This window comes from Carcharodon carcharias, chromosome 1 (assembly GCF_017639515.1).
Source record: "Carcharodon carcharias isolate sCarCar2 chromosome 1, sCarCar2.pri, whole genome shotgun sequence".
Taxonomy (NCBI): Eukaryota; Metazoa; Chordata; class Chondrichthyes; order Lamniformes; family Lamnidae; genus Carcharodon; species Carcharodon carcharias.
Window position 1 is genome coordinate 69250454 of NC_054467.1, and position 24579 is coordinate 69275032.

General features: G+C 41.6%; 1 protein-coding gene across 7 annotated transcripts in view; it reads left to right on the top strand.

Annotated features, from left to right (window-relative positions):
• fhip1aa (FHF complex subunit HOOK interacting protein 1Aa) overlaps positions 1-24579 on the top strand; it is a 176888-nt gene that overhangs the window by 118869 nt on the left and 33440 nt on the right. For all 7 annotated transcript variants that reach the window (XM_041201850.1, XM_041201875.1, XM_041201856.1 and 4 more), the window contains 2 exons: positions 5188-5355; positions 15369-15448. In XM_041201850.1, coding sequence (XP_041057784.1) covers positions 5188-5355; positions 15369-15448 — 248 coding nt within the window. The remainder of the gene's footprint in view (positions 1-5187; positions 5356-15368; positions 15449-24579) is intronic.

Here is a 24579-nt window from a genome sequence, read left to right on the forward strand (position 1 = left end):
TTTTTCTGAGGGTAGAGTTTTTGGAACTCTCTTCTCAAAAGGCGGTGGAAGCAGAGTCTTTGAATATTCTTAAAGCAGAGGTACATAGATTCTTGATAAGCAAGGGGGTGAAAGGTTATAGGGGGTAGGTGGGAATATGGAATTGAGGTTGCAACCAGATCAGCCATGATCTTATTGAATGGCGGTGCAGGCTCAAGGGGCCGAGTGGTCTACTCCTGCTCCAAATTCGTATATTGTATGTCCTTCCCCACCCCCTCCCCACTCCTCCATCCAAACTAATAATGAAGGAATATGTACAGCCTAGCTTCAGCAGTACAGGGAAAAGTGCCACAGAATTGGACAGCAACAAGGGTCACCTGTTTCCCAAGTAAGTTATTAATCATTAACCAAAAAATAAAATCTTTCCTGATGCCTAAGTAGCAGATGCAAAACTGTACCGACCTAGAAGTATCTAGATTCCATCTCTGGTTTGCATTGAATTAGCTGATCTCAAGAGACAATAACAACTTAGTGCCTTTATTGTAAAGAAAACATCCATTATTAGGATATATTAGGACAGATGGCCTAAAGCTTAGTGAAACATGTTTTAAGGTGCATCTGGCAGAAAGCAAGTTAGAACACAGAGGTTGAGGGAAGGAATTCTTAGGAGCTTAGGACCTTTGCAACTGAAGGCACAGCCAACCCTATTGGAAAGGCAGTGGCATAGTGGTAATGTCAATCTAGTAGTAACCCAGAAGCCCAGTCTAATGCTTTTGAGACATGGGTTCAAATCCCACTGCAGCAACTGGTGGGATTTATATTAATTTAAGAAATCTGGAATTAAAAAGCTGTCCTTAGTTTTGGCGACCATGAAACCATTGTCAATTATCATAAAAATTCATCTGGTTCACTAATGTCCTTTAGAGAAGGAAATCTGCTGTCCTTACCTGGTCTGGCCTACATGTGACTCCAGACAGCCATGAGTTTGAGCCTTAAGTGCCCTCTAAAATGGCCTAGCAAGCCACTCAGTTGTACAAAACCTCTACAAAGTTTTAAAAAAGAAATGAAACCGAAAAGATCACTCAGCATTGACCTAGGTATTGGAACTGACAACGGCACATCCAAACTTGTCGACCCTGTAAAACCCTCCTTACTAACACCTGGAGGCTTGTGCCAAAATTGGGAGAGCTGTCTCACAGACTAGTCAAGCAACAGCCTGACATAGTCATTTCAACTCCAACTAATTAGAAGAAACTGAGTCAGGGAGTAATTAAAATGAGGGCAGTAAATTGCTGATATTGCTGTGTCCTGATGTTAACTTAGTCTTTCAAGCAGGCAATCGGGATATCACAAGAAGGCAGGTGCAGGTAAGGTCCAATAATGCCATTGGGTACTGACTTCAATATTAGTTAAAGGCCAGAGCAGGGAGGACTACTAACTGCCTCATCAGACCAAACTTGCTGAGAGATGGATCTTGAGTAATCACCAAGGCCACATATGTCCACCTCTGTGATATCACCCGACTCCACCCCAACTCAACTCACCAACTGCTGAAACTCTCCTCTATGCCTTTGTTATCTCCAGATTTGACTACTCCAATTTACCCCTAGTTGGTCCCCTGTCTTCCCCGTGTCCCCCCACCCCCACCACTCCCAATAAACTTGAGTTCACCCAAAACTCTGCTGTCAACGGCACCAAGTCCCATTCACCCATCAGTCCTGTGTCTGCTGGCCTACACTGGCTCCTGGTCCAGCAACACCTCCGTTTTCAAATCCCTTTATAATTTCATCCCTCCCTCTTACCTCTTGTAATCTCTTCTGGCCCTACAAACCTCGGAGTTCTCTGTGCTCTTCCAATTCTGAATGATTATTCATTCCACCACTGGAGGTTGTGCCTTCAGCTGCTCAGACACTCAGGCCTGTAATTCTTTCCCTAAACCTCTTGGTCCCTCCTTTCAAGACACCCATTTAAAACTACCTCTTTAACCAACCAAGCTGTTCTAATCTCTTATGTGGTTCAGTGTCAAATTTTGTTTGATAATACTCCTGTGAAGCATCTTGGGACATTAAAGTTGTTATATAAATGTAAGTTGTTGTTGAGACTGCAGAATGGGATTGAGGACAGAGAGGAAGACTGGGGATTGGACCTCCGGAGAGAAAAGGAATTGGGACACGAGAGTTTGTGGGTGAGAACAGGACTTGTGGGTGGAGGATTGGAATTCAAAGGAGTCAGGGAGGGAATGAGGTGGGAGTGGCATAACCATTAGCATTTCCCCAGAGCAGGGAGCTGCAGCACCCTGGTGAATGAGAGTGAAACTGAGAGAGAAACAGTCAGTAAAGGAGTGAGTGAAATCTGGGTAAATAGTAAAAGACCATTTCCTTTGGTAGACAAATGGGGAACTAGGAAACAGGCCAAGAGGAAAAAGAGGGGGAAGGTTTTGAACTGAGAGCTATTATACCATGGAATCCTTGACTATCTGTGGTATTGTGGTAGAGAGTCAAATTTCATTTAAGAGGGAAGGGGATAAATATTCAAAAAGAAGGAATGTATAAGATCTTTGCAGGGTAGAATAAGATTATGGGAGAGAGTGCCAACGCTAGGGGCCGATTAGTCTCCTCCGGCACTGGAATCTCTGTAATTCAGTGAAAACGTTCCTTAAAATCTGAGGCGCAGGGAGTGGCCTGTTTTGGTGCTGAGTTTAGGATGAAGTACCCCAAACACCGAGTCAGTCCACTACCCCATGTGAGATCACTTAGTTTGGTTTTGATGTGAAATTCAAATACAGATCAGCCCAGACTGAGGTTCCCAGTTCAGTGTTGTCACTTTCACTGGGAACTGAAGATTGAGGAGATGGGGAGAGAGATGGACTTGTTAAGTGACCACGCTTTGTGCAGTGCAAAGATTCTTTGGCTGTGGTTTCAGGGTGAATATCAGCTTGTTATAGAGGTACTACCAGTTACAGGTTGGCTACCACTGCATTACAATTATTAATACCAATTACATACAAACTGTCAGTGTATTATTGTTGGTTATGAGATGAATCTGAGGTTATCACTTTACTATTAGTTACCAATGCAATTTCAATGAATTACCATCAACTAGAAGTGGATTGAAAGTCCCTTACACGTCCCGTTTTCCTTCTGTAAATCACTTCCCCACACACTCTTTCTCCATTTGGATGCTCACTCCCCCTTGGCCACCCTTTCAATCCTTTGTTGGATGTTTGAAGGAGTTGAGACTGATATCCAGGTCCCTACCAAATGTGTGAGAGTAAATTGACATACATCATGCAGCTAAAGTTTGCTGTATTTGTTTCATAAGCTCACCTTTACCTTTGCTAATGCAACAATAGTTCTTGGGCAGGAATTTTCCCTCATTGGGCGGGTGCGGTGGGCAGGCCCAGGAGTGGTTGCAAAATGGACCACCGCTTGCAATCGGGCCCTGACCGTGATTTCACGATGGTTGGCCAGTGTGAAACATGTGCTGAAATGCTCACGTTGCCGGGGTAGGGACAAGTGGAGCATGAGCACTTAAGTCTGTGCACACGTGGGGGAGCGCGCACTGAAAGCTTCCTGAAGGCATAGCGGTGCCTCAGGGAGATGAAGGATTTTAAATACAAAAATGAAAATTTTACAATTGATATAAACATGTCCCCACATGTGACTGCATCACATGAAGAGGGACGTGTAAAAACTGATGTTCAAAAATTTTTATTGTTGGAAACCTCATCCCATCCATGGATGAGCTTTCGTAAAAAATGCAAAGGCCACCTGGCCCATTCGCCCGCCTGCAAACTGAACAGTTGAGCGGACAGCCAAAAATACAAATTAATTAATTGTTTAAAGGCCTTATTGGCCTCTTAACTGTCAGCAGGCGTGCTGCCAATTCTCACACATGCCCACTGATTGAAAGATTGCAAGTGTGCGCGATGACTTCGGGTCGCTCACCCGACATCATCATGCCCTATTTCACTCCTGTTCAGGTCAGGCCCATGCCTGCCTGTGGGACGAAAAGTTCTGCCCCTAGTTTTATAGTTGATAGCACAGAACTTTGAGCATCACTGAAGAAAGAGACACGTCAAAACTTTCTGTCTTGTATTTATCAGGGTATTTGTAAGAATACCAAATGTAAATGGAACAACAATTTATACTTCATGAGAAGAGAGTACTGATTGGTTGGCAAGTGGACTCTGGTAGAGGCGTTGACATGGAGAATGCACCAGTTAACTGAAGACTAAAGCTTTGTTTAAATTCAAGCCAGGCAGGTTAGCTCTGGTCAAGGCATTGCTCTGGGGAATGAGCCAGAGCATGGCTATCACCTATTTTATTCAATTGAAGCAGGTACAATGTGTTCTTGCGAATGTACTGACTGCAAGATGAAAAGATTTGACGTCTTTTTTTTTTCAGTGATGCTCAAGTTCTAGTTTTATGTTGCACATAGAAAGCACGTCATACTGCATTTTAAGTATGCGTAAAAAGTGAGGGCTGTAAAGCTGTCTCAGTGTCTTGCAGATGTCCTCAGTTAATGTTCAAATTGATGGGAAACTGTGATATGCAAATGTCTTGTACAAGGAAATACTTAGGAGGATTTTCTTGCGTTTTTTGTCTGCTTTCAGTCCTCCCCCTTGCTTGTCACCACCATAACTCTCTGTCTGACCTCCTTCCATGCAATCCAAGTATCCTTTTGTAAGAAGTTGCCTTTCTGTAACAAACAGACAATTTTCCTCTGGTCTACTTAACTTAGCGGAAACTACTTGGAAAATATACCCTCACATCTTTGAGATATTGAGAGTGTTGTGCAATAAGTTTTTTTACATTCTCCATTTTGTTATCACTTGTTGAACTTGACTGAAAAATATCTCCCAAATTTTGAATAGCAGGACTTGCCTTTGCTGTGAGAGCTAAAAATGACACCTGGTAGTCTGACGGTTGGGCACACATTGGAGTTTGTTTTCACCTTGCACGTGATAAAAATGTTTGATAGTGAACCAGTGGCCCATCTTATATCTCAGCTCATTTTTATTTCCAATGGTTTCCATGCAAACATAAATTGGGAGATGTGATGCCAATTCACTGTTGTCTGTTTTACAATATCACACAAAATTTAAATCTTCAGCATTGAGCTGAACGGATTGCTGATAGTTCAGACATACACTGCAAGCTCTGTACTTGCCCTTCTCAGTTGATGTGATATTTCTATTCCTTTCAGATGACTGTGGAAGAAGTTATGACTACGACAGCGTACCTGGATCTGTTCCTCCGCAGCATCTCAGAGCCCGCGCTGCTGCAGACCTTCCTGAGCTTCATTCTGCTGCATGAGCATGAAAAAGTGCCGATTTTAGATACGCTTGTCAGCCGAATTAACACCCCCTTTCGAGTAAGGTTACTTTTCACTTTGACCTAAATTGTGCTGTTGATTTATAATCGGTCATGTTATAGCCAGCTGTTTCCCCAACATCAGCCAGGACTTTTGTCCCTGACTATGCAGTGACCTATGCTGGAATGTGTATGTGTCTGTGTGTGTGTGTGTCCTGTGCAACACAGAAGGGGGAGGAGATTTCCTGTGGTTGTTAGTATTTTAAAAGGAATAATGATCAGAAGTGCTCTTCCTATTATGTTTGGAGTCTTGGTAACCCAACAAGCCCCAGAAATTGCTGGAAGCACTCAACATGTCAGGTAGCATTTATGGGGAGAGAAACAAATCTAAAGTCTCAGTTCAATGATGTTTAAACAGAACCGGAGGATGTTAGAGATAAGCAGTTTTAAGAAAGTGCGGATATAGGGAAATGGAGGGGCAGGAAAGAACAAAAGGGAAAGGTCTGTGATAGGGTGGAGGGAAGGAATGAAAAAACGACAAATGATGATGGTGCAAGACAATATGAGGTGAGAATGGGAGAAGTATAGAAACAAGAGATGGGTCCAGAGGACATATAAATGGTCACAGCCAAGAATGTGGGACAAATGTAAAATCTGGCAAAGAAAATCACTCAACATCAAATTAAATGAATTCATCCACATGATTAGGGAAAAAATGATTAACTTGATTTTATCCTCAGCTTCAACTCCAATTTCCTGCCCGCACCCTACATTCCTTTATTCTCTGAAAGACCAAAAATCTGTCTGTCTCATCCTTAAATATATTCAACAAATGAGCATCCAAAACCCTCTGGGGTATGTTTGATTGGCAGCTGTTCTTGTAGAGGGAAACAATCCAGTGCATCTCTGACCGCTTAATTTAGTTATGAGAGATGTGTTAAAGATGCTTTAGTCTGATTTGTATTTGAGGAATTTTAAAGCTCTGTCTCAACTAGCTTGCACCAAACTTGCAGTCATTCTGAAAGCATCAAGAGTGGAGGCAAGTCAGGGATTCCATGCATGGCTCTGCAGCAAACTGCCACATAATATTCGTCAGAGTCTGTACTTCTGGTCACAAATGCAATGAGAGTTGGTGCAGGAGAAGCTCCCTAATTGTTTTCGATGTTCTGAGTAGGTTCTATGTATTTACTGTAAATCTATTGTTTGTATTTAATACAGTTTACCTATCCACTTATCGTTAAATAAATGTCAGGTGATTTATACCTTAAGCCATTATTCATTAGGGTGGTTACCCTCTTTCTTTCCAAAGACGAGGAAACTATGTGTGGCAATGTGAAAATTGAAATACAGTGATTGTTCTCTAGGATTTCTGTTCAAGGAGTGATCAGTGATGTTAAATCCAAAGAAAATATCCAATATAACACCGTAAAATGGTTGGTCTAATTTATTCAAAAATCTAAAAAAACAAACTCCTCTTTAAATTCGCAAGCTGGATGCTCATTGTTGACCAAATTTTGTTTTGTAAAGCTAGATTAGGATTGTCAATTTTGGTTGTATTGCTGGAGATTTCATCACATGGTCACCTGCCTCCAAGTAGCCTACCCCCATTCTTCCACCACTTGGGCACCAACACATCCTTCCTCTAACACACTGCCTTTCTACACCAGCTGGAAAGCACAAAGACTCATTACCCACGTTAACCTATGAACATACGAATTAGGAGCAGGAGTTGGCCATTTCACTCCTTAAGCCTGCTCTGCCATTTAATAAGATCATGGCTGATCTGATTGCAGTTTTAACTCCACTTTCCTTCCTACCCCCTATACCCTTTGACCTTCTTAATTGTCAATCAAGAATCTGTCTAATTCAGCCTTAAAAATATTCAATGGGCCTTCCACCATTCTATGGGGAAGTGTGTTCCACAGACAAACGACCTTCTGAAAGAAAAAAAATTCTCCTCATCTCCATTTTAAATGGGAGAGCCCTTATTTTTAAACTGTGTCCCCTGGTTCTAGTCTCTCCCACAAGGGGAAACATCCTCTCAGCATCCGCTCTGTCAATTCCCCTCAGGATCTTTTGTGTTTCAATAAAATCACCTCTCATTCTTCTAAACTCCGATGGATACAGGCCCAGCCTGCCCAACCTTTCCTCATAGACCAACCCCCCTCACTCCAGGAATCAGTTGAGTGAATCTTCTTTGAACTGCTTTGAGTGCAATTATGTCCTTTCTTAAGTAAGGGGATCAAAACCAAACTGGATGATTCTTGACTCTCAGATAGCCTTTTTCCCATTTCCAGTATTTTTTATCACCAATAAACAGAAGTGTTCAAAGAGAACAAAAAATATTTTTAATGTTCCTGTTATCCTTCTCTAGGCTTGTTTGCAACAGTGTCCTGTAGGTTAATTTTCAATTCCTGGTAACTCTAGTCCATTCCTGGAGGATTGACCACCCTAGGCTTGGTGCATCTAGTATTAGGAAATTGGGACTTCACAAACTTTGTCTCCACTTATATGTATTAACGTTTGGTTGGGATGAAATTTCAACAGACTGTCCATAGGCACAGAGGCAATTTGTTTGTTGAGGCAAAGCTTCACTGGATTTTAGTGTGTGTATGAGAGAAACAGCATGAACCCTGGGTGAACACATTGAGTTGAGCAAAAAGGCCTGCCAGGTAAGTGGTGGCCTGACTCAGAGTAAGTCCTTGGGAGTGAGAGAGGGATATAAATTCATAATTGTACAGAAGGAGGCCATTCATCCCATTGAGTCCATGCCGACTCTCTAGAGCAATCCAGTCTGTCCTGTTCTCCTCTGCTAAACCTGTTAGCCCTGCAAGTTTCTTTCCTCAAGTGTCTATCCAATTTCCTTTTAAAACCATTGATTTTTTTTTGTGTTCTCATACCCATAGGGAGTGTGTTCCAGGTCATTATCACTCAGCATGTTTAAAAAAAACCTTTCTCACTTTTCCCCCCACCCCATATCTCTTGCCCAAATCCTTAAATCTGTGTCCCCTAGTTGCTGGATCATTAGCTAATGAGAATAGCTTTTCTTTCTCTACCATATCCCAATCTGTCATAATCTTGTACACCTCAATCAAATCTCTCCGCAATCTCCTTCTTCCAAGGAGAACAACCTAATCTTGTAGTTAAAATCCTTCAACCCTGGAACCATTCTGGTAAATCTCCTCTGCACCTTCTCCAGGACTCTCATATCCTTCCTAAAGTGTGGTGCCCATAACTGAACTGGGCTGAGAGATTAAGAGAAGGGGGAGGTGGAGATTTACGATGTGCATCAGGAAAAAAGTATGAGAGAAATGAGCTTTTTTTACTAAAGTAATTATTGTCTTCATCTCCCCCCATCTATTTATTGGTTTCCCTCATACTCTTTTCTTTGGCCTTTTTTTTCTTTTAGTGAAAGCTAGCAATGGACAAGGAAATAAAACCCTTGGTCATACATGAAGACGGTGGTAACACAGTGACTTGATTAGAACCATGTAGCTGTGCCTCACCTGTCAAAAAGTCACCAGCCACTACTGCTTGACAACTGTGAACATAGGCTTAGGAGAGTTTCTTCTCTGTGGCATCGGTAGTGGGATATTAAACATGTGAGAAATGAAGTAGGAACTCTGTTCATTATTGCTAAAGGATTTTTCAGAATATTATGGAGCAGGATTTGTAACATTGATTTAACATTGGATTTAAAAGAAAGATTAGTCTCTGTCCATGAAGTTCAAGAAGGTACTTAAATGCCACTTCCCTAAAAAGATATGTTCTTTACACACCTCGACCCTTAGAAGAGATGAAACACCATTTCAAAAATGCTTTTCATCACAAGGTACGTGACACATGGACAACAAAACACAAGACTTACTTCCATTCATCTTTCCTCCCCCTTATACAATCTTCAGCATTTCTTACCCCTTTAACTTATTTTTGTATTTTACACCTGGGACAATGTATCCGCGATCACATTATCTTTGCCATCAATGTGAACAATCTTTACATTGAATGGTTGAAACAATAGACTCTGTCTGAACAGCCTCGCATTTCGAGTTTTAAACTTTTCGATGAACTCCAACAGATTATGATCAATGTAGATTAGTGTTTCTATGTTATCATGTTGTGCTGAAGTTAGGCACAAACTTCCGATAAAACCCACACGTTCTCAAAAATCTCAAGATTGTAAGGATATACTGATGTCCTGCTTTCGTTTTAGGTAATGGTCTCACACAATCTACTAATACACGACTGAATGGTTCTTCAAAAACTGGTATGGGTATTAAAGGTGCTGGTTTGGTTACATGTTGAGGTTTGCCTACTACCTGACATGCATGACACGTTTTACAAAATTGCACTACGTCCTTGTTATGACATAGCAGTTGGTAAAGCTGAATTATTTAAAATCCCAGAGGGAAATCTTAAACAACTGTCATAGCCTGTATTTTCAATTGGTATGTTTGAGAGGCAGCTCTAAATTCAGGAATCAGAGCAGCAGTCTTCGAGAGGTTTTTATATCAAATTATATGAGACATTTATTAATTTACACAAGTTAAACAAATACACGTGGCTACAAATGATTGCTATCATAACATGTAACAAATTCCCAAACTAATCTCCACTAAGGCAACAGCAACCCACAGGCTTTAAGCAGACACTATGCAAAGCATTTCACCTGACAAATTCAAAATGAGGTTCCTTTCACTTTGGTTCCTTTGCAGACACAGTGGTAAGCTTACAGACTTTGATCTGCTCTGCACAGAGGAAACTGCTGTCTGTTATACCCAGCACATCCCTTTGAATGTAAGTTCTCATTGTATCACTGGCCATTTGAACTCCACCTCTTCTAACAATAAAACCCCTTTCAATAGTACCAATTTTATAGTAATATAAACATTGCTTGGTTTCTGCTGGCTAGGTGCCAGATTTCACTCCCTTTCTTGAATGCCCTATTCAACAAAATGCAAATGCACTTGTCCTCGCTTACATCTCAAAACTACTATACATCAAAGCACCCAGACTAGCTGGCTTTAATCCAATTAAGACATACACAGACACACCATAGACTAAACCTCTATTTTAAAAAAAAGTGTCCAACCTTATATACATTAATAGCTTCACGACCGTCATTATGAAGTCTTGGCCAAGTAAAGTGCCTGTTTAGTGATGCTTGGGTTTTCCATATTCCTACATGCCCTGCCGTTGGAATTTCATGTGCTACTGGCAATATCTCCTTAGGATATTTGCGCAGTACCACTATCTGATGAACAACCGCCCATTCCTCATCCGCAGGTCTATGAGGGTGTCTCCACTTCCTCATATGAACTCCGCTTTTAATGTAATAGCATTCTGGAGCTCCTTCCACCTCAACTTCAGTGTGAGCTGATTGTGCTAACTTTGGATCTGCTTTCTGAGCCTCAACTAATGAAGACATGCCAAACACTTCCTTTGAATTATCCTCATCTTTACAGAAAATTTTGGCTACTCTAACATCTACTCATGGTATTATTTTGACCTCTGGTGATGGACTTTGTTTAGCCATTGCTCTGGTCACCATGCAAAAATACCAGGAACTTGTTCTTGTAACTGCTCTGTCTTTTTAGCCTCTCTTTTTAGTTTCCATAATTATGGGCAAAGCTATAAACTTCACTGCTGCCAAATCATTCCCCAGAAGTAAATCAACTCTATCCACGGGTAATTTCTTAACCACTCCTACAACCACCAACCCAGACAACAAATCACACTCCAGTTGCACTTGGTACAAAGGAACCAGGATATACTCTCCACTTTTCCCATTTACTAATACTTTAGCTTTCATTGAACTCTCTAGAGGGAAAACTAGGTCCTTTTCCAGCAAAAGGGTTTGAATAGCTCCTGTGTCCCTTAATATAGTTATGGGTTTTGGGGTTATCTTTCCCTTAGACCAAACCTTTTATATCTCTCATCTATCTTATTCACTTCACCTGCATTCACAGCAGTGTTTACCTCTAGTCTCTTATTTGTAGTTAAAGCTGCAGTTTGATCTGTGGCATTTTCTTTTTGAGTTCCCTTTTTGGACTCAGTCTTACAAATTCCAAAAGTCCCATGGGCTTCCCCCACAACTTCCAGCATTCTGAATGAATGTGTCCCACTTTATTACAATGGAAACACTTAGGCCTTCAAGTTTCACCTCCACCCTCAGTACCTTCCTTCCTGATCTGGGGAGGAGATCTCAAGGTATTCCTAGCTATCCATTCCTTACCTGGCTACTTGCCTTCCTTTCACTGTTCCACTTTCTATCCTTTTCAAATTTATGGGGTTAATGGATAAAAGGTTTAGTTTTATGGATCAGCTCATAATCGTTAGCCATTATTGCTGCTTGTCTAGTAGTTACAACCCTTTGGTCTTCAACAAGCGTTCTTATTATAGAAGGTAAGGAGTTTTAAAATTCTTCAAACAGAATGGTCTCTCTGAGAACGTCAATGGTAGTTTCAACTCCTAATGCTCGTATCTACTTGCCAAAACTACTTTGCTTAATCCTTTCAAATTCAATGTAAGTTTGCCCAGGCTGTTTCCTTAAATTTTGAAACTTTTGTCCAAATGCTTCAGGGACTAACTCATATGCACTCAGAATTGCCTTTTTCACCCCATCATGATCCCTAGAAACCTCCTCTGACAGAGAAGCATAAATTTCCTGTGTTCTACCTGTCAATTTGCTTTGCATGGGCAAGTTTTCCTTTGGCCGGTTTATCTGTTTAGCTATCATCTCAAGTGAAATAAAGAATGCTTCAACATCCCTTTCCTCAAACTTTGGAAGAGCTTGTACAAATGTAAACATCTCCCCAGTGGGTTCTGATCTGGAAATAAGTCCTGCCTCACTTAGTCGTGTTTCTTTTTTAACAGCCAGCATTCTAAGCTAGAATTCCCCCTCTCTCTCTCTATCTTTTTTTCTCTTTCCTGCCTGTCTAACTTTGCCATTTCTAATTCCCTTTCTTGTTTTATTTCTCTATTCTGCCTTTCTGCCTGTTCTTTTTGGAATGCTCTTTCTCTTTCTTTTTCTTTTTCTGCTACCCCTAGCTCAAGTTTTTTCATTTGCAACTAAATTTGAGGCCATTGCATTGAACCACCCCTGGGAGAATTCAGTCTCTCAGGTATTCCTTCCAGTTTCAAATGCTGTGCCATCTCTTCAACTATCTCTGCCTTCCCAGCTTTTGCAGGCAATCCTACTCTTAATTTACTTGCCAATTCGATTAACCTGGCTTTTGGGATCCCTTGTAAAATGGTCAGGGACATCTCTTCCACATGCAGGAAGACCTTAGCAGTTTCCAGTACCATGTTATTTTTGACAGTACAAACCTGGTGTTTCCTTTTAGGTTTTATTACTTATTAAATCTTCACCCAATTTGTCGTTGCCTTTTGCTCCAATATATCCCAGCCCCCAAACTTTGTCACGACTCACTGGGGAAAGTGCGCTGCAATATCAAGCCCCACTGCTTCTGGAGCTGTGACAAATCTGAAAAGTTTGATCAAACCACCTAACTGTTTAATTTAGGTTACCAGGATATGAGCACCAGGTTTGTAAACTTAATAAGTAAATAACTGTTTATTGAACAAAAATTGTCTTTAACCAGGGGCAAAAGAAAGAAATATGAACTGCTAATTTCTAAATCTATAACCTAAACACAAAACATGTATTTTAAGGGTGGGATAAAACAGTTCAATCGCACCAATTCTGGAGTACAGGATTCGATGGGTTGATTTTGATTGACGTCTTCCAAGTTCCTTTCAGTTCTTTGCTGGAAGACAACCTCTTGTTATCAACACTTTCAGTCTTTAGTTCACTGGTTGAGCACTTGTCTTTCAATGTCTCTAATGGTCATTTTCCCCTTTTCCTCTTGATAGTGGTTTCAGAGAGCGAGCAGGTTATAGAGATAAGAGGAGAAAAGCCAGCTAGCTGCTATTGTAGAACTACTGGAGCCTGACACACACAGGAGACAGCAGTTTTAAGTCTTTTCCTTTTCGGGTTAGGAGCTATTCTGCTGCACACACAAACCCTGGTCAATTAGTCAGGAGCCAATTAAAACATAGTTTCCAGGCAGTTCCCCATGAGACCGGACTCCTCCTTGGCATCATCCTATCTTTCATGGCACACCCTGTTCCAGGACAACAACATTGTATATATCCCTCACACTGTTCCAGTAGTCACATCCTTCAAACCACAGCCATTGTAATTTTAATCCACAGTCCAACAGAAATAAAAAGATGTGTTATTTACACCTATCATCCAGGTTCCAGTTGAGATAGGAAAACCAAAAGAAAAAGTTACTTTGTCTAATGTATGGGGAAATGGAACTCCTGTCTTAATATTCCATGGACCTGTGAAGTAACTTGCCTTTGACACTTGCATGGATTAAAGTTACTGAGTATGTTTTTGTAACCCAAATGTCTGCTTTCTTGGAAATTCCTTGTAAAGTTGATTGGCTGGGTTTTGTAACTACCTGATTTGACTGTTATGGTCCTGAAGAGATTTTTGTGATAAGACTAATTTAAACAATTTTAGCAGCCAACCTGCCAGGGTGGGAGGAGATGGTTGAGGCATCAGGAATAAAGGAACAGTGGCTTTGAATTTTCTTCGGCTGCTTCCACTCCCTCATTTTAAATTTGAATGTGCAGAAATAGAGTTACTACTGCACTTTGGAGGACTTAGCTGACAGTGAGGGAGTAGCTCCAAGGAAATTCCATGCTATAATCTTAAAACTTCAGTCAAATGAAAATGAAACCAAGGAAAATAATCTCTTCCCACAAAAGGTTGTGAGATAGTGGAATCCATTGTTTAAAAAGGACATCGAAGGCAGATCAACTGAGGGTTTTAAAGGAAAGATGCACTTACTTAGGAAGTAAGAGCACTTAGGGCATGGAGATAATGAAGGAAATTAAGGCTAAAAATGATAGAACCTCTGTGGCTAATAAAAATGATGGACCTGGCGTGATGTCCCAAATTTCTATGTTCTTAGCTCAAGGACAATGTTAGTAAGTACATTACTTTCTCATATTAAAAAAGGGAAATTTTTGAACATAGAGAGGTCACAGTATTATTTCTCCCTTTCCTTAACCTAATAGTGATATATATTCTATGGGGGAAGAGCTTATGTCCTTTTGCAAACTTGGCAAGAATGAGAAATGAGTATGTAGGACAGAAGGCAGGTTAATGCCTTTTAAATAACATAAATTACATTTTTATGTTGCCTGTCTATTATATCTGTTGAATAAATCTCATTGATCAGTCAGGTACTTTTTATTGGACTTCTTTCTAATTCCTATTTTTTTTTTGTATGCACATGGATGGTTAGATCTGCATATAGAAAGAACTTGGATTTATATATTGCCTTACACAACCTCAAAATAGCCCAAAACACTTTGCAGCCAATAAATTACTTCTGAATTGTTGTGTATTATTTTAGGGGGAAATGCAGCACCCAGTTTTGGACACTGGGATAAATGACCATTGAATCTGGTTTAGTGACATCAGTTGAGGGATAAATGTTGGATAGGATAGAGGGAGAACTTCCATGGTCTTCCTGGAATAATGTGATGAGTTCTGAGAGCACTGCATCAAATTGTTAACCAAGATGATGTGCTTAAGTCACTGGATTGAAGATTGAATTTGTGACCACCTAACTCAGAGGCAAGAATGCTACAATTGAGCCAAGACTGACATCCATGTAATGGGTTGTGACCTTTTGTTGTGTTACACCACATAGATGAAGAATTGAGGCTCCAAAATTCTTAATAGCATAGGGTTCTCAATGGGTTAATCCTGCCTGGGCGCAACCAATGTGCTGAATTTACAGTATTGCATACAGTAATGGACTAATCAATGTTTTGTTAATTCTTCTGCATTTCCATGAAAAAGGCGGGAAAGCCAGTAAGAAAAGTAACTATAGTAACGTATGCAGCTGCAATGTCATGGTGAACACATTTATACTTCATTAAAAAAACAAGGTTTTCTCAGGATTAGCCAATATTTGTCACAAGCAAACCATTTTGTTTTGTCAAGTAGTGTCAATCACAATCTGATTATTTTTAAAATTCTTCTGACAGTTGTGTGTCGTATCTCTGGCCCTGTTCAGAACCCTTATCAATCTGAATTGTGAGGATGTTATGTTGCAGCTTGTCTTGAGGTAAGAAAATGCTGAATACGATAGAGATCCATTTGTTTAAGTATTAAATAGTAGCTAGCGAAATGGTTATAGCTTGAAACTGCTGTGTGATGTTCAAATTAATACATTAACATGTTTCCATAAGAATTCCTTTCAACACTATTTTAGTGAACGAGATAAGCACCATAACTAAAATAACGGACTGAGGAATTCCATACATACATTCTAACTCATTTGTTGAGTCTCACAGCGTGTGTAGTCCTTTGTACTAGGAATACTGAAAATAAAGAGCTTCACGCACTAAGAGGGCTAAAGACAGAAGTTTGCCCCCCTATACATATTACTTTATATTTTGTGGTTAAGATGGTCATGGAAACATTATATTCTTTGAATTCCAGTTTGTAATGTTAAGTGTTGTTTAAAAAATCAAGTGCTGGATATCAGGGGTCTAATAAACAGCAGTGATGTGCCTTTTTAAAAAAAAAGGTAAATTGACATTGTTGCATACCCTCATCCATTTGCTATTCATGTTTTGATATGGGCCTAGCTCAGTTGGATCATTTGCCTCTGGCCCCACCCCATTCCAGTCAGAGTGATGGATGCAATAGTAAACTGCTTTGTCATCCTGTTTTCTTCATATTCTGCCGGAGCTTGACAATTAACTTTGAGGAAAACCATATTCTGAGCATGGCTATAAAAGATCCCATCCTGACATCATGCTGGCTGATGACAGATGTGATCTCCTATTCCTGATAAACCCCAGTGCCTATGTGATAGAAACTAGCTCAGCTTTCCTGCAGCTTCAAAGGTTCCTACCATTACAGGTTCCTGACCTCGAAAACCAGGCACAGCAGCTTCTAAGGAAGGGCCAGTACAGTTCTGGTGCCTTTAACTGAATTCTATTGGCTGTTTCAATCATTTGCCCTTTGCAGTTCTAAACTTTTGGTATTCAAATTTTGCTCTTTTAAGCCCATAAAATTACTTTATTCTAAAGCCTTAATTTTGTGATCCCAGCAAAATCTGTGCCAGACATTTTCATCTGCCAGCATACAACTGAACAAATGTGCAACACAGTGTGTGCAAGTTGCAGAGCCTGAATAGCGAGCAGGAGCTGACAGTTCTGGTCTTGCACTGACAGGATAGTGAAAGGTGCACAAAAGCTGGCTCGCAGCTCAAATTTAAAGGAATGTTGCTACTTAAATAGGTGAATATGAAGGAAAATATTATTTCTGACATTGTAAATGTTCAATTTAAAGGATTTAAAATATTTTGCCAGCCTTTGCAAAGGCAGCAGTGAGGGTGGTAGGTTCGTGGGGGGGTGGGTGGTAAAGAAGCACTAGCCAAGAATTAAATCATTTACAAGTGCGCTGCAGCAACTCACCAAGGCTCCTTTGATAGCACTTCCAAACCCATGACCTCTACCACCTAGAAACAGAACGACAACAGATATATGGGAACACCACCACCTGCAAGTTCCCCTCCAAGTCACACACTATCTTGACTTGAAACTATATCGCTGTTCTTTCACTGTCGCTGGGTCAAAATTCTGGAACTCCCTTTCTAATAGCACTGTGTGTGCACCTGTGTACATCACATGGACTGCAGCGATTCAAGAAGGTGGCTCCCCACCACCTTCTCAAGGGCAACTAGGGATGGACAATAAGTGCTAGCCTAACCAGTGACATCCACATCCTGTGAACAAATAAACTTTAAAAAATGAAAGAAAACCTGATGTGGAGGCACAAAGCCAAATGGCTGGGCAGATGACAGAGAAGCATAGTACCTGAGCCCCCTGTCTGATGACTTGCGAAGTGGTCACATTAAGTGAGCATAACAATGTTTGCCCAGTTTGGCACATCAGGGCACCGTCACCAGAGGACAGTGGTGCAGTCCGCCTTTGCATGGATGTCTTCTACAGTTTTCTGCACTTTTAGGAACCTTGCATCTGGAAACACTTCTGTACCTTATAAACCTTTGCCACCCTTGCAGAGGAAAAATGATATATGGGTTGCCCCTTGCAAAAGGGCCTTTTATCACTTAATTGTTGTACCTGTGGATAGCCGATGTACTGCTGTGGCATATGGTGCCTGTGATGGAGCATAAGAACTGAGTAACATAATAGTTTAGTGCAGTAGTGACCTTCACATCTGCAAGAAGAGCTGTCCCAAAGGCAGACATTGTTTGTAGATTGGGTTACTGTAGGTGGTAAAGTTCTGTTACAGATTTCCCCTGAGATGTCCAGGAAGGGAAGTTTGGACTGGTAGACTCTGGTCCTATGAAAAGTATGGGTGCTTCTCTAATATGTAAGGTCACACCTGTCTTTTTTGCCTACATGATGCTTCTTGATGATAAGATCTGAAAACACATCATCAGATTTCATATGTACGCTGACAACATCCAGCTCTACTTCACCACCATCTCTCTCGATCCCTCTCCTAGTATTGATTTGTCATACTGCTTGTCCAACTCCAGTATTGGAGAAAACATTTCCCCCATTTAAATATTGGGAAGACCGAAACCATTGTCTTTTGCTCTTGCCACAAACTTTGCTCCGCAGCCCCATATTCCTTAGTTTCCTGGCCTCTTTGAGGCTGAACCTTGGTGTTTGCAACTTTGGTGTCTTATTCCACTTTCAAGATGGCCTACAACCGACTTTATAATATTGCCTCATCCTCAGCCTGTCTGCTGCTGAAATCTTCATTCCTGCATTTGTCACTCTAAACTTGACTGGCAATGCACTCCTGACCCGCTTCCCATCTCCCATCTGTGGAAATTTCAACTCATCTAAGGGTCTGATTCATACCCATATCCTAACCTGCATTGCCCCCTTCACCCAACACTTCTGTGCTCAATGACCTGCATTGGCATCCAGTCTATTAACCACCAATTTTAAATTTACATCCACGTGTTCAAATGCCTCCATGGCTTCATGTTTCCTTATTTCTGTAACTTCCTCTAGCCCTCCTCAAGAGCTCTGCATTGCTCCGTTTCTGATTTCTTGTGTATCACCATTGGCAGCCATGCTTTCAGCTTTTTGGGCCCTATGCTCTGGAATTCCCTACTTAAACCCCTCTGGCCCTACTTCACTCCCTTACCTCTTTGTACAAGCTTTTGGTCATTGTCCTAACATCTCTTTGTGGCTTGGTGTTAACTTTTGTCAGATAACACTCCTGTGAAACACCTTGGCATGTTGTACTGTGTTAAAGGCACCATATAAATGAAAATTGTTGTTGTTGATGGCTGCTTCTCTTTGGGAACTCCCAGGATGAACTTGCAGCTATCATCACATTTTTGCCAGCTTTATTTTCAAGGAATGAGTTATTGCTACAGGAACCATTCCTACCACCCCCCCCCCCCCCCACCACATTTCCATCTATCAGGCTGCCAAGTATTCTCAAAGAATTGTTTGGTGGTAGCTGCACATTTTTTTGGTTGCAGCATCCCTGTACACATCCATATTTAGAGGATGAGCCAGCTACTTTGAGGCATGACTTGTCAATTCATACTTGGAAGGCAACATTATTAGACGTGTCTGTTTCAGCCTATAAAGTCAGAGGCTGCAGGTTTTAACTCTAAATCAGTCCTATTTGGTGTAACATGAGGTACGAATGACTCTTGGACTCACCCAGAGTTTCTCCTTAAGGTGATTTCACAGTTTCATTTGGGCTATGGGTTTTCTCTAAATACACCTTCCTATTTGATTGGATGATGATCCTCAGTAGACATTTAAAAGTTGTAAGCGGTTTTTTATGTGATGTGGTAATAAGGCCTGTGTAACTCAGCACCAAGCAATATAGTATGATGGCTGATGAAATGTATTCTACCTTATTACCATTTAACTGGGAAACACCCCATAGGTCTAAGTATTTTACAGCTGGGGGTTTCCATTTCAGTCTCTGTGGAGAACCATCTCATTCTCAATAGACATTGCTGGATGAATTTGACCAGTGCAAAGGACCGCACTTTTCAGCTGCTCTAGCGATGGCCCTCTTTCTTTATAGTGGTACTACTTTGGCATAGTTCCTCCTGTGAGGCATTTGGAACAAAGAAGATAAGAAAGTTAGCTATCTTGCAGCATCTTCCTCATTCTTAATGTGATGTCATCTTTTAGACACCATGGGCTGTATCTTCTTGTCGGCGAGCAGGGGCGGGGCCCGCTCACTGATGTGTGAAATGATGCGGGGTGATGTCAAGAGTGCATCCTGATGTCACGACGTGCCATTCAGATGTTCAGTTCAGCAGGTACGCACCTGAGTTGGCTGCGTGCCCGCTGACCTGTCAACGGCCTATTAAGGCCATTAACAAAGTAGTTGAAATCATTAATGGACCTGCCCGTCCAACCTTAAGGTTGTCGGGCAGGCCGGGAGCCCTGGTGGGCTTCAGAAAAGGTATGAAATCTTATTCATGGGTGGGATGAGGTTTCACGAGGATTTAAAAATCTCTCATTATTTTAAAATAAAAATTGCGGACATGTCCCAACTCTTGTGACAATATCACATGAGGGGACATAGCAGGGAAATTTTTTTCTCAGCTTTATTTAAAGTTTAAAATGTGAGCTGAGTGCTGCCTCAGGGAGATCTATGTGCTCTTTCACACTGGGGGGGGCCTTAATTGGCCCGCCCACATAAAATGGCCCAACCGGAGGCTCCGATTGGAAGCCCGCCCACCCACTCCCGCTTCCGCACTTTCCCTCCTGATGGGCGGAAAATGTTGCCCCATGTTTCTTCTAAACTGTCACCTTAAGCCTGCATAGATTCTCTTCAGGGTGGCATAGAGATACGCTTCAGCCTTCTATTGTGCATGACTTGGAATTTTAGGGAGCATCACGTCAGATGTGTCGCCACATAGCATGATGTCAGCATAAAAACAAAATTGTGCACATTTTCAGCATCAGTTTTCTCCAGAACCAACCAAAGATACTCATGTTCCTGTGGTGTGCTCTAGCATTCAAAATGTCATAGGTAGGTAATCTCGCTTTCTTGTGTTCATCAATTTACCTGGATAGAATGGTTGTGAGAAGGTTGTATTTGGGCGAGAACAAGAAACTGCTACCTGCTTAGGCTCAGTTTCAACACCTTGCAAGTCTTTTTAATTTACAAATATTAAACAATGTTAATGGTTAACTTAATATTAAATACTAGCTGCTAATGCCAGTTAGTGCATAGCATTCCTTTAACACTGCAGATAGTATTTATTGACTAAGTGCTGGTGACCTTGGGGTAGAATTTGCATCGATCTCCTGCTGTAACTTCTACAGAAATTACAGGAAGATCGACAGAAACCCCATTGAACTGGTATAAATTGTGGTGTAATTTGCCTGTGGAAATTCTAGCCATTCTTTGAAGGAATATTTTCTCTCAAAAGATTCTTCAGAGGACAGAAAGAGACTAGTAAGGCATAGTGAATTTAAAAATGATTAACTACACATGTAATTATTTCAGATTCTTTTTAAAGCTAATTTTATTCAGAAGAGGGGTGTGGATAGGGAGGAATTGGATTCCATTGTGCTTTGTTCTTGTGCCCGAAAGAAGGACAAAAAGCACCAATTTCCTGAGGGCGCCTGGAACAGGTTCAATGCTTTTTGGGTCAGGTGAAGTCCAGTGCTCCCTGACAACACTTAAAAGAGGCATTGGGCCCCTTACGTGTATTAATAAGGAGCCTAATGTGTTTTTTCAGGACCTCTCCTAGAAATTTGTGAATGCTGAGTTGAGCTTGCACCAGGTCTGCTCAGCTGAGATTTTTTAGTTCCTTTTGTGGTCTAATCAGCAATCTTTAAAGGAGCTGATGGAAGCTGCCAACAAAAACAATCTCTATTTATATAGCCCTTTAATATAATAAAGCGTCCGAAGGTGTTTCACAGGAGCATTATAAAATAAGATGTGACACCAAACCATATAAGGCGATTTTGGGTCAAATGACCAGAACTTGGCCAAGGAGGTAGGTTTTGAGGAGTGCCTTAAAGGAAGAAAGCAAAGTAGAGAGGTTTAAGGAAGGAATTCCAGAGCTTAGAGCCTAAGCAACTGCAAGCACGGCCACAAGTGGTGGAACAATTAAAATTGGGGGTGTTCATGGGGCCAGATTTAGAGGAGGACAGATAACTTGGAGAGTTGTAAAGTTGGAGGAGATTAAATATAGGGAGGGGCCAGACCATGCAGGGATTTGAAAACAAAGATGAGAATTTATAATCGAGGTTTTGCTTAACTGGACACCTGTGCAGGTTAGCAACCACAAGAATGATGGGTGAATGTCATTTGGTGCAAGTTAGGTCATGGATAGCAGAGGTTTGGACACTTCTTGTTTATGGGGGTTGAATATTGGAGGATGGCCAGGAGTCCGCTAGAAGAGCCAAGTCTAGAGATGATAAAGGCATGGATGAAGGTTTCAGCAGCAGAAGAGCTGAGGCAGGGGTGGCATTGGGCAATGTTGCAGAAGTAGAAATAGGCAGTCTTATTGTGGGTATGTGGTTGAAATGACACCAAGGTTGCAAACAGCCTGGCTCAACCTCCAATAGTTGCAGGGAGAGGGATGGAGTTGGTAGCACGGCCCAAAAACAATGGCTTCAGTCTTTCCGATATTTAATTGGAGAAAACTTCAGCTCATCCAGTGCTGGGAGCCGGATAAGCAGTCTGGCAGTTTAGCAACGGTTGAGGAGTGGAGACAGGTGGTGGTGAGATGGAGCTGAGCATTGTTAACATACATGTGGAAACTGATGTGTTTTGTGGGTGATTTAGCTGAGGGGCAGTATGTAGATGAGAAATAGGAGGGGGACAAGAATGGACCCTTAGGAGAAATCACCGGACATCCTGCTAAAGGAACAGAAAGAAAAGCCCTTGATGGTGGTTGTCTGGCCACGATTATATGGATAATAGTGAAACTAGGTGGGTGCAGTCCTACCCAGCTAGCCAATGGCTTTGCTCACGAGTGAACAGACATTCTGGAGGGAAATATGGAGAGGGTGTTACGACACAGCCGATGGTAAATGCTGAGCTGTCCAAATCCCAGAGGGAAACTTGAAACAACTGTTACAGCTCATTTTCAATTTATAAATTTCAAGATGCATGCCTTGAATTCAGTACTAATAAGACCACTGAGTCTTATAGGTTTTCATAAAACCAGAGTAAATATTTATTAATAAGGGAAATGATTTTAAATGCTTACATAGATTTCCAAATTGCTACTATGATAACTTCTAAAATCCCCTAATCAATCTAACTCCCAGTTACACTTTCATTAAGGCAACAGTAAGACACATAGATTTTAAAAGACCCAGGCAAAGAAACATGATACCCTGAACAAGTCGACTTACAAGTGAGTTCTCTTGACTTCAGTCCTTTGAAGACAGCAGCTTGAGGCAGAGATGCTAAAGGCTTTTTCACACACTGGTAAGGTCTTAAAAATGCCTTCCCTTACATACAGCCCTTGTTCCTTCTTTACAAATATCTTTCTCTTTGAATGCAAATACCCATAGTTTCACTGGGTAGAATCTTATCTATGGCAGGCAGGCTGGGTGGGAGCAGCAGGCAGTGGTGGGCATGGAGCCGATTGCTGCCCGCAATCGGCTGCGCGCCACGATTTTACACAGGTGGGCCAATTAGGGCCTGCCCAATGTAACGCGCAGTGCGGGCGGGGGGAGGAGGAAGCGTTGGGGCCTGCGCTCTTTCGCGTGAAAGAGCACAGCAATCTCCCTGAGGCACTGAGCTGCCTCAGGGAGATTAAGTGGATAATAAAAGTTTTTTAAAAAAATAAAGTAAACAATTATTTAAACATGTCCCCTCATGTGACAGTATCACATGAGCTGGGACATGTTTCTGAAGTTGACACAATTTATTTATTAATTTTATAAAACCTTCAGGAAACCTCATTCCGCCCGTGGATGAGGTTTCCTGGAAAATGCAAATGCTGCCTTGGGTCTTCGCCTGCCCTTCAACCTTAAGGTTGGATGGACAGCGTTGTTAATAAGGTAAATTGCTTTCTTAATGGCCTTAATAGGCCTTTGACAGTTTGGCGGGTGCACGCCTGCTGAACACAATATCGAAATGACGTGCGATGATGTCGGGACACATGCCTGGCGTCATCTTACGTCATTTTACGCATCAGAATGTCAGGCCCGACCCTGCACACTGACAGCAATATTCTGCCCACCATGTCTTTGGACTTTATCTCCCTGATAATAAAACCCTCACACAGCACTTAATTTTACCAGTAATCTTCGGGAAAAATAAACACACCGTTTCTAAACTTCACCTGGCTACGTGATACATTTCACCCCTCATTTGAAAACACTTAGTCTGGTTTATTTCAAAATGCAAATGTTCCCTTGGTACCGGTGTTTCTAAACTTCCCCAGGTTTATCTATTTAACATTTCAGACCTAATCTTTCTTCTTAGATCAAAGCACCCAGACTAGCTAATTCAATTAAATCACACTCACACCCACACACACAGCCACACACACACACACAGGCACATGCACAGACACATAGACACATCCCACTATTACTCTTTTTGACAATCAATTCCAATAACATTATGAGAATTATTCTATCTTCTTCATAGAGGGGCAGTGATGGCTGGACCACTGGGAGAGTCCCCACTACTAGGAAGGGTGAGTTGGACAGAGAGGAGATTGACAAAATCAGTCCCCAGCCAGTGTGCTGGGCGGAATAGACAGTGAGAAAGTAGGATGGAGCAGTTGGAGTTGCTGCTCACAAGGAGCATCGATGTGTGCTTCAATGGGCCTAAGAATGGATGCCAAGAGAGACACAGAGTAGGCTTTTCTAGGAAGGAGTCAAGCCTGAGATAGCAACAGAAGAATAGGAATGTCAAGTAGTACTGAACAGTTAGGGTGAGGATCTGGGGAAATGGAGTACCTGGGAGGGGAGAAATAAAAGGAGCCCTAACGACAGGGAAGAGTGGTCTAGGAGGACTGGAGGGAAAAGAAGTAGCAAGTGGGTGGAAGGTAGTAAGGTGGAAATGGATGTGATGAGCCGAGGTCCAGCCCAAGTGTGCACTTGAAAGGGCATGTGAGAAACCTAAGTAACATAAACAGGTTACATACCATTAATTAGAATGCAAATATCCTAGTAGTGTATGGGGAGTAGAGAGGAGACAATAGGTGCGAGTACAGAGTTAAAAGTCATAAGTCCTGTAGTG